Source organism: Fusarium coffeatum, assembly GCF_003316985.1.
Source record: "Fusarium coffeatum strain FIESC_28 chromosome Unknown BRIP53273_contig_61, whole genome shotgun sequence".
Taxonomy (NCBI): Eukaryota; Fungi; Ascomycota; class Sordariomycetes; order Hypocreales; family Nectriaceae; genus Fusarium; species Fusarium coffeatum.
The window spans coordinates 497,838-508,575 of record NW_022157857.1 but is presented as its reverse complement, the minus strand read 5'-3'; the positions used below and the strand labels follow the sequence as shown (position 1 = coordinate 508,575).

At 48.9% G+C, this 10,738-nt stretch overlaps 3 protein-coding genes across 3 annotated transcripts; 1 reads left to right on the top strand and 2 right to left on the bottom strand.

Annotated features, from left to right (window-relative positions):
• Positions 1-4,389: 4,389 nt before the first annotated feature.
• On the bottom strand, positions 4,390-5,286 carry FIESC28_02926 (uncharacterized protein; the record flags this gene model as incomplete). Its single annotated transcript, XM_031157075.1, has 1 exon — positions 4,390-5,286. One exon carries the CDS (start codon positions 5,284-5,286, stop codon positions 4,390-4,392), a length of 897 nt encoding a protein of 298 aa, XP_031019027.1.
• A 417-nt stretch (positions 5,287-5,703) lies between these two features.
• On the bottom strand, positions 5,704-7,547 carry FIESC28_02925 (uncharacterized protein; the record flags this gene model as incomplete). Its single annotated transcript, XM_031157074.1, has 7 exons — positions 5,704-6,085; positions 6,140-6,328; positions 6,558-6,634; positions 6,684-7,134; positions 7,191-7,297; positions 7,345-7,451; positions 7,499-7,547. 7 exons carry the CDS (start codon positions 7,545-7,547, stop codon positions 5,704-5,706), a joined length of 1,362 nt encoding a protein of 453 aa, XP_031019026.1.
• A 960-nt stretch (positions 7,548-8,507) lies between these two features.
• Positions 8,508-10,062, top strand: FIESC28_02924 (uncharacterized protein; the record flags this gene model as incomplete). Its single annotated transcript, XM_031157073.1, has 5 exons — positions 8,508-8,604; positions 8,659-9,002; positions 9,050-9,121; positions 9,173-9,778; positions 9,838-10,062. The coding sequence occupies 5 exons, from the start codon at positions 8,508-8,510 to the stop codon at positions 10,060-10,062; spliced, it is 1,344 nt and encodes a 447-aa protein (XP_031019025.1).
• Between the last annotated feature and the right edge of the window lie 676 nt (positions 10,063-10,738).

Here is a 10,738-nt window from a genome sequence, read left to right as displayed (position 1 = left end):
ATGGATTTTTTTTTTTTTTTTTACTAAGCTTCGACCTGCCCTCACCTTGTGCTGGGGTATGCCTGTCTCAATTCAATGGATAGAAAGACAGTCAGTCGATTTGAGGTCTCGAGATAAAATCTCTGTTCTTTAGTTTTGTTGAACAATGCGTAGTGTCACGATATCAAAACCACCAGCGCTTTGTCTGATGGGCACCAAACTAGGTATTCTAGTCTAGGCCTCAGAGATGAAATTCTTGCCCTGGTCCTGTCGATTCAACCCCGTGTACAGACGAAAGACCCTGGCAATTGATGGAATTGTCATGTGAGTTGTTGCAGCTGGTGAAACACTTTGCAATAGGCAAAACACCAGGCAAGCAATCACCAAACCATACTCAAACGTAGTGAGGCGGTTAAGCAAGCTGTCGCTGCTGCTGACGATGCAAACTGCCATGCCAGACCCCAGCAGCCCAGCCCTCTGACCCTCTCGCCTCTGCTCTGCCTGCGCCGCCGAGAATGGATCTGATCTGTCGAAGCGACCCCAGATGGTGCCCTGAAGCGAAGGGGATTGTTGAGAGACCTGACTTCTAAGCGGGTCAGGGTGGTTATCTGACAGGGAATCCCTTTCAATGACTGGCGCCAGGTGCAAGCAGGCAGGCCCAACTGTGGATCTTCCTGGAGCGTTTTATCCAACGATTCTTTTGGAAGCTTTTTCGTCTTTTCAGTCTTCCAGCCACGACATTCGCTGCCAAAAAGTCTGCAGGCCTTGAGTTGAGTTGAGGCTGATCAAGACACACCCCTTCCACCGAAAGTGGCTCACTCTGGACAATCAGTCTTGCCTTTTTGCTACTATCAATCAAAACTGTTTTGGACACTGATGAACTCGTTTATCGATCGGCTATACACAAACGAGAAACAAACGGTCGCCTACAGGTTCACTTGTCTATCGGAACCTCGAGGAAGCCGGAAAGAAGCATGAGCAGGGCAGGGTTGTTCGTCGTTTGCCGGCCCGTCCCCACGAGTGACAGATAAATTGGCTTGACAGGCCCAAACCTCAACTACTTGGTCTTGGTATCTCTCGACTGGGCAGAAGCAGATCGGGTCTGTGATCACATGGCACAAATGCTTAACAGAATAGGACAAGGGACGGGTACACCAGACAAGGACAGCCAATGCAAGTGCTTTACTCGCCAAAACGGTTATTACTGTAGAAACATGGCGAAAGCTAAATTGGGTAGATTAGATGCCCGATGTCTAGCCAACTGTAGTGTACTCTACGTAAATGGCTGGGCTTAAAACTTAACGTTGTTTATCCGTCTGTCTCCATTGATCTACGCCTCCACCAAGTGCCGTTCTTAGCCTGTCCGTCCTGTCCACAGGGCTTCTCTTCTTTACTTCGTGCCTAACTGGGTAGTGTAGAGCACTTTGCCCGAGCCTCCCCTCTCGTTCGGGTACCAACAAGTGAACCCGATCGACAGCAAAGTCCAAGCCAAAAGGTGAGTGCAGCGCGGGGTACACGTGGGATATCGAAGCACCCGCTGGTACATTAACTATAAACCTGGTAGTGACAGGCTGTTCCGCCATCCATGTCCTCGTTGGTGACTGGTCGCTACGATTTGGGATGAGGCTCTGGGCTTGATTTGGAAGACGTTTGAGATTATCGCGTGTTGACTCATAGCAAAGTGATGCTGTGAGTGATATTGTGTTGCATTCACCGGTGATAACGTTTTTGTTCGGTATGTTTCTGTTTTCTCCTCAAAGAAGTCAATGATGAACCGCTATTCGTGCCAATTAAATTTTGACGCGCTTGCGGCGTTGTCAGTCCTATTCTATTCGACATCAAGGCTCTAGAAAAGGTAGCGGCATCGATCTCGCTTGTGAATCCTGGCCGCTTTGCCGCAATGACCATGCTTGCACAGGCCAGCCTGGATGCCCAACGTCAGCTACAAGTTCTACGGTGATCAATGATAGTCAAGAGGTTGGAGTTCCGTCTTCGGCCATACTGTAACGATTATGCCTTGCCCTGTGCTGGAGATCCGGGCCAGGCTCCGTCCCAGCATCACGTCGCACGATTCGTCACGACTGATACGTGTCCATCGTGTTCCGGCTTATGCTTGTGGGTCATCCTCCGAACCCCGGAGCGAAATGACTCCACCCTCGCCGGCTTGAGCTCCGCGCCTAGTCCGAAGATTGGCCTCCGCTCTCCTCCGGCCTACTACCGACAGACAGCAGGTACGGCGCAGCTATGTGATGCGTTGTCTCGCGTTTCATTACCTGCTTTACCGATTACGACTCGCATTGACTTGTCAGTCATCGCCTGTTCGCCTCAGTATCGGGCTATTCACAATTACTAATTACGAGGCGAGTCAACCTCCATGTCAAAACTGACAGTACCGGTAGTGTTCGTATTGTATCAGCTGACTCTGGTGAGTCTTAATCGAGGAAGAACACACCGCAGGTTCCTATTTGATCTACTCGTCCAATACTGGATCGCCGTCTGCCGTCCCACTCCACCCCCATCATTTGCATCCGTGAGACCCTTCAACCTTCAAGCATTACCGTTTTGCACTTTCACCCACCAACTTTTTCTTTCTCACAGTCTGTCGTCCGACCAGAGTTGCAATTTGCGGTCAGTTCAAGGTTCTTGATTGGTATTTCCATTACTTGTATATGCCGCGTTGTCAGCCGTTGTGTTTCCTCAGATCTTTAGAACTGTCACGACGAGCTGCTGTGTTGCCCTCGCTCTCTTTTGACAGGTACAGAATCTGTTGAATGGTGTAGAGATTCTTCAATCGCTAGATTATGTGGCTAAACCAGACGGGGATATAAAGCAGCTGGGGGGTTGCGGATGGCTTGCTTTGGTCTCTTCTGATTGTGCGGGGATAGGCTAGACGTGCATCCAAGGCATTGACGCATCTACAGCGCCGTCAGCCAGCATGAGTGCCACACTGCTCTTGACCATTCACTGAGATCATGTTCTAAATATCTGTGGCGATGTCTGTAATCGGTGTTGTGATTGTGGCTTTGATGGAACACTCCAAACAATTTTGTCAGAGACGGCCGAGACAAATATGTAACTGCAACATCGTGAACCTCGAGGTAGCTGTGTATTCAGAATAACGGATGACTGTTCTGTCAACGAGTCATCCTAGTCTCTAAACTACTGCAACTAGCCTTGGCCTTTGAGATGACAAGCATAACTGCAACCATCATAGACAGCGGGCATCCGGAACCAAAACCGCGGTCTATCGTGTCTGCTGGATCTTGGAATATCGGTCTGCTTGTAATATCTCCAGAACTAAAACTTGAGACAACAATGGTTCGCGTTCGGTTGCACATCGCTGCATAAGCATAACACTGCTTGAAGATCCGCGGATGTGGAGGCCAAGTTAGCTTGCACACCCATTCATCCATTCTTGTGATCAAAGTAGTCGTAGTCAGTCACCCTTTCATAGCACGACAACCACCATCGTGTTCCCGAACTCAACCGCCGGTGCTGATAACGGCCATACAAAGGTATTGGAGAAGCCCCAAAACCCCCTCTTCTCCTCCACCATCTTGCACACACCGCTTTTTCCATTCGCCCCTCAATCCGACCAGACACAGGAATTCACATTCGGCTTTTACCGTGCAGAGCCTCAACTTCTGGAGATTGGCCATTGTCGACATGTCTTATTGGTATGATGCCTCGCGCAGGCAACTACCCACGGTTGCGTAGGTCTCACAATGATAGGCCGCTATCCTGCAGCTGTCCAAGAACCCATTAGTCTACAGCAGAAGAACTGTTTTTACTCGTCAATTTCCTATCTCTACTCGGCGCTGATCAACGACGCGGTTTCTATGGCTATGCATGTTACATACCCGTTCTGCTAGCTTGCATAGCACTGTTGTGGAAACGATCACTTTGAGAACGGGCAACAACCCAATCGTATCTGTTGCATGCGATGCTGTGATCTCTACGATCGATCTGGGATTCGCAGAGACGGACTTGATCTGGTTATACATTGACAGCGAATTGCAACTTCACATGCTGTAGCAGCAGACGTTGAACTGCCACAGGAACGGTCACGGGAGAAACAACTGCCCATCGAACAATCTTGACCTGTCAAACTAGAAGTGTGGCAATTGACTGTCATGATTTGTAACCATGGGTGTGTGCAACTGGGAGTGTAGTTATTCGAGAAAAACATGTCAGCTCTGTTTGTCCGATCTTCTGGATACCCCTGCCGGCAGTTTTCATGTTGTGAAGCCGGCTCTTCAGCATCACCCCATCGACCTTGTATGCATAACAATTAAGCTCAATTTCCAAACAATACTGGACATCTGTGTCTGTCACTTGTTAGAGAACAGCATATGTCAACTTAGTCACAAGATGCACTCACGTTGGGCACGGTACAACCTTTGTGCCCGATCAAACCACAATGTCCAAGTCTGACACGACAGGTCGGTGATCCGAGATACGAACGCCATCATCGAAGCCATTCGCCAGCACGCCAAACGTCTTGACAACTGCCGTACGCGGCTCCTGGATAAACAAAAAGTCGATGCGCGAGGGTGGCCAGGAACCGCCGAAGCTCGTGTACGTCGTCTCGTTGCCGTAGTGCTTCTCCTTGGGTACCAGGTCCGACACGTCAGAGATGCCTGAGCCAGACGCCGTTATGGTCTTGTACGCCCCGTCATCGGGCTCGCTGTTGAAATCGCCGCCGATGAGCACCGCCGATGCTTTCTTGTTGCCGGCCTGTCCCCACTCACGGGCGAACTGGACGAGCAGTTTGGCGCTGTTCTGTCTGGCTTCTACGCCGATGTGGTCGAAGTGGGTGCTGAAGACGATGACACGGGTGGCTGTTGCGCGGTGCTCGAACTCTGCCATCGTGACGATACGATTGAGTGCTGCGTCCCAGCCTCGGGACGGCTTCTCGGGTGTCTTACTCAACCAGCGGACTTCACTACGTACCTCCTTCCAGATGTCGTCGCGGTAGAAGATGGGAGAGAACTCGCCCTCTTCAGGTTTCTTACCGCGTCCCCGACCAATATGCTTCCACGGAGCACCCAGATCCTCCTGGATCTCATTGACCTGATGGAAGAGACACTCCTGGAGACAGATGAAGGGGCTCTCTTGACCAGCGGTGATGAAGTTCAATTGGTTGATGAGCTTGGGTCGGCGCTCAGCCCAAGGCCTTTCGTTCTTCTCAAACTTTGTCGTTGCGTAACGAACATTGTAAGTCATGATACGCAGGGGCATCTTCGATTTCTTGGCGGAGATATCCATTCTCAGCGTTGCGCTGGATGCTATGTCAAGTTGGGTCATGATGGGGCTGGGATGTGTTACGTCTCAGTAGTTGATTGCTTAATATGATATGATGAGATTATTGAAGGAAGAGGGATGGTAATGAGACTATAGAGCTATGAATGAATCGGCATGGAATGAGACGAGACGCGAAGCTCGACAAACAGCTGAGCTTAGCTATCCAATGAGGTCATCACGTGGGGAAGATTCCGTGTTATGCTGCGATAGGAATGGCGTCTCGTTTCCCCGGATTCGGATCTGCAGGGGGCTCCAGCCACGCTTATCTATATTGAGACACGCATCTTCAGGGTTATATTGGTTTTTCTTATATCAGGATTCGGCGAGACGAGGAGATGCTAAAAGCTTATAGAGTCAATCTGTGTAAACGAAACAAGGTAATTGGAAATACCGGTTCCCCCTCCCACCATTGATAGAGTTTCAATATCTGCTCTGACCCCAAATTCGATGAACATTCACTTCGTGATCGTGGTTCCAACCCTCAGCCTCCGATAACTCAAGCTTTGGTCGCCTAGATCTTGCTTCAATCTCTGCATCTTGGCCAACCCTGTCCGGCCGCCATCTCCAGAGCTCTTGGAGCTCCGGGTCCAGCTTCCCTTCCAGCATCTCCACGATGTAACTACCTATATTGACAAAGTTCTTGAATGAGTACCCGGAGCCACCTGTAGCAACAAACAGTGACTTGGGGCTGCTGGGGTGAGGGCCAATGATCCAGTTTGAATCGTGCGCTAAGAATAAGTTTAGTGTTTGGCCTTGTGACAAATGGTAAAAGTTGAACTTGCATTCAGTATCCCAGCAAAGCCTGCAAGAAATATGTCAGCTTGTACACCGAAAGTATGTTGGTGTCTCAACCTACCGTGAAGAATGAATCTTTTCCGCCGCAAGCTCAGGAATCATCCACTTCAGGAACCTCTGTGTGATTCGCTGTGCATCTAAAGGCTGTGTATCTGTTGGGTGATATGCAGAATCGCGAGGGAATGATTTTGAGCCCCAATCATCTGTACGGGCTTGCGAATCCCTCGAATTCAGATAGGAAGTGTCGGTACTTGACTAGTCAGTATACCTAAATAGGACAGGAAGCTTGATGCGGCACTCCTTACTTGCAAACCTTGAGTATGCGGTTCTCCATCGGTGGAAAGCTTGTTTACAGATACTATGTCAGCACCAGATAAGATGTAACAACATCCACTTACATATACCCTCGTCTAGACCTATGATGCATCCACTTTAGTATCTCTGTTGCCTTTGACTATCGGATGTTTGCCGATACTTACATATTTATGATTGGCATATCTTTGTACCGTTTGTACTGCTCCTCTGACAGCTTGATATGTGTTACAGCATAAGCAGTCTAAATCAAGATGATCAGCTTCCGATTCTTGCCTTGGTCTCAGACTTACCGCCTCTAGTTGACGTTCATAGTCTAGGAGGGTATCGCTATAAGCTCCCATGGCGAGGATGACTATGTCGGCTTCGTACATAGTACCGTCTCTTGCCTGGACGCCCGTAACTTGGCCTGTACTGCCATCTCGGAGTATTTTTACGACGGTTCCTTGGTCTCCAGAGTGGAAAACATGACCAAATCCCTCACATTCCTTTCCGATTAGTTCCATTGCCTTGACTGAATCGATCCACCCCGCGTTCTTGTTGAAAATTGCCCTGAACAACTCCTTGCTCGTGTCATTGTCACCAACCTTCCCGTTTCCAAGGAAGGGGAACATAGCAACTGTCTCTTCCCAGCTGGTGAGCTCTACCATTTGAGATGCGTCTCCCGACTGCTTCGTATTCTCAACAGACTGGTCGAAAGCCTGTACTCGGCCCTGCTCAGTGGTGCCGTCGGTGCAGAACAGCCTGCATGATAATTAGAGACACATGCATGGGTGCCCAGATGAGTGACAGGAACTCACCAGCCAGTCTCATTATAAATACCCGAGAACATTGGTTTTCTCCAAATGTTCAAAGCTTCATGAGAAAGCTTTGTGTACACATCATCTGGATACTCGGTTCTCATGATCTAAACCTCAGCATGCTACTAGCGTATAAAGTCTGGGCGATACTTACCTTATTCAGATCATAGCCAGCTGAAGATGGGGAAGGATAAGGCCATCGGTCGAGGCATACTACTCTTTGGTATCCCGACTTTCCAAGGTGGTAGGCTGTAGAGAGGCCTGGTACGTTCAGCAGTTATAGTAAATATCTGTAAAGCTTTTCTCACCGAAAGTGCCTGCCCCTACAATAACAATTCTTACTGAGTGGCTGTTCATATCGGAGACAATACGATTAGATGTGCTCACTCGTGTAGGAAGGTGTCTCAGCTAGGGCCAACTTATGCAACAGGAGGCCATACTTATAGTACTGGCTCCCCTGAAAAGGTGTGTCAGGGCCGATTCCAATGTGTAGTAAGATCTTCTTCTGTTTCTCTCGATGACTTGGAAATCACCAAACTGCCGAGGAGCCCTAGCATAAGTGAAACGGAGCTTACTTACTAAACACTGTCTCTATATACGTGGATGAAACTACGATTTAAACATGCCACGGTTAAAGCTACTCAGTTCCTTCGATACTCCACTGAAACATAAAATGATTTGAGTTACGCCTTTACCTACTATCTCGGTGGGGATTCCTGTATAGAGTACACATCTCTCAGCAACAATGAAGGTGTGTCCGGCTCACGCACTTCCTGCACGTAATACTGGTGAATTTTGTACTTTATTAACAAAAGGGTATTCGAGCAGATAAATGGCAAAGTCGATGGCCTCAGTACTCATTGAGCTATCGATCTGGGGTCAGAAATCATGTGGACCCGATGTAGCCTTATTCACGCCGTCATCTACACCATCTGGCACGTTGTGTACAAGTTCATAAGTTCGTAGGGACAGAAGGTCAGCTGAGATGTAACTTTAAGTGATTGTAAGTGATATAACTTAATACACAGAGTAACACACTGAGCATGTAGGTTTGCCACTGCTCGCCAGTGCTCTGCTGGCCCGGTGAACAACTGAACATACGCAAGCCAATCGAAGGGCTGTGTAACCGACTGTGATTCACAAACCCTAACAGACCGATACCGCAAAGAAATTGCAATTTATATTCAACTTGGATTTTGCGTGCCACCTTTTCTTCCTTTCCCTCTTCCTTAACCCCCCCTCCTCCTCAGAAACCACAACAGCCATTCCACTTGGCCAACATTCTCGTAACAGTCACTCGACATTACGTTCATCGTGATGGCTAACAACAAGATCTTGATCCTCGGCAGCGGCATGGTCGCCAAGCCATGCGTCGATTACTTGCTCCGAAGCTCCAACAACAACCTCACAATTGGTCAGTGGCCCCCCTTATCTTCCTGTAGCCTCCCGCTGAACATTTACTCAACAGCCTGCCGTACCCTCTCTACCGCTCAGAAACTCGCAGCGGGACGCTCTCGCACCAATGCTATCGTACTCGATGTTGCTTCTCCGGAACTTGACCGTCGTGTTGCAGAACATGACCTCGTCATATCCCTTGTACCATTCGTCTACCATGCCGACGTCGTCAAATCGGCTATCAAGGGTAAAACTAATGTAGTCACCACGAGCTACGTGTCTCCCGCTATTCGAGCCCTTGAGGATGAGGCCAAGAGGGCCGGTATCACCGTGCTGAATGAAGTTGGTGCCGATCCTGGTGTTGACCACTTGTATGCCATCAAGACCATCGATGAGGTCCATGAAAAGGGTGGAAAGGTAAGAGCACAAACACACAAGTTGCTTCTCCATGCTGATTAGTCTAGATCCTCGAGTTCTACTCGTACTGCGGTGGCCTCCCTGCACCTGAGGCATCTGACAACCCAATGCGTTTCAAGGTAAGCTCAAGGCATGCTGTGGAAGATTACCGCTGACTTTGGCTGTATTAGTTTTCTTGGTCACCTCGCGGTGCTCTTCTTTCGCAGTTGAACTCTGCTACTTTCCTGAAGGACGGAAAGATTGTCGAAGTTCCCAACAAGGATCTCATGAATGCAGCAGTCCCGTATCATGTCGTTGACGGTTACTCGTTCTTTGCATATCCCAACAGAGACTCCGCTTCGTTCCGTGAGGCCTACAAGATCCCCGAAGCCCATACGGTCATTAGAGGCACTCTTCGATACGAAGGCAACCCGGCCATGGTCAAGACCCTCATTGAGCTTGGTTGGCTTGACGCAACCAGCAAGGGCTGGCTCCAGGATGGGATGTCCTGGGCCATGATCCAGCAAAAGGCCACTGGAGCTGCTTCTACCAGCGAAGCTGATCTTGTAGCCAAGGTGGATGAGATTTGCTCTTTCCCCAACCCCGACCAACGTGACAAGATCTTGGCTGGCCTCAAGTGGATTGGTCTCTTCTCAGACGAGAAGCCTACTATCCACGATAACCTCCTTGACACACTCTCAACTCAACTTGGGAAACTCTGCAGCTACCAGCCCCATGAACGTGACCTGCTAATGCTTCAGCACAAGTTCGTCGTCGAGTGGAAGGACGGCAACAAGGTCAGTAATTCCTATCACAGCCTTCCAGAACCTGACACAACTGACATTTATATCAACAGGATACGATCACATCTACCCTTGAGCTGTTTGGAGAGCGTGGCGGCTGCTCGGCCATGTCCAAGGCAGTTGGGTTGACCTGCGGAATTGCCACCCAGCTGCTCCTTGACGGTCATCCCGCCTTCAATGTTCCAGGTGTACTGGCTCCCTATTCTCGAGAAATTTGCGACCCAATCCGGTTCAAGGTTGAAGCTGGGGGTATCAAGCTTGTTGAAAGAGTTCTCTAGATTCGCAACGCTCCATAGCTTTGAGTCCGCAAGGAATCTTGATCAAGGCCGTAGAGATGCTGGGCTATACGCTCCCAATTGAAAAGTTTGTTTACTTCAGCATAAACTTCCGTAGTTCGTGACTTGAATATGCCCGGATTGTATACAATATTCTGCTTTGAACCTTAGGGTTTCTAGTGATAATGTTCTGTGCTGAGCTTCCTCGACGTCTTGATCATTCAGATTGTTGCCAATGTATTCTTCCAAGGGGAAAGCCCTCAAGAGTATTGCGACTTTGAAAACGAAGCAAGGCATGCTATCCGCGTACATAGTTCTATTTGCTTGGTGTTTCTGGTTTCATTGCGATGAATTTAACGAGCTGCTTAGCCACCACCGAAAATAAAGTTTTCTTTGGGGATTCACGATCGCCTGTTCTAGGCTGGCATCGCGATATTCACATTCTGTCCAAGCTTACTACGATCATTATTGACAGACTCACATCTCCGCCTAAGGTCTTTGACGCGACCAAACCATGATAACTCAACAAACTCTCCAAGGTGTTATGACATTCCATTCTTATCTCGGTCCCGACTTAGTCAAGCATTTCGATTACTTCCATAGAGCTGAGAACAAACTTAGCTACCCGATAGCCAAGAGACATAGCACAGATGTAGCTACAGAAATGTTAAGAGCATCG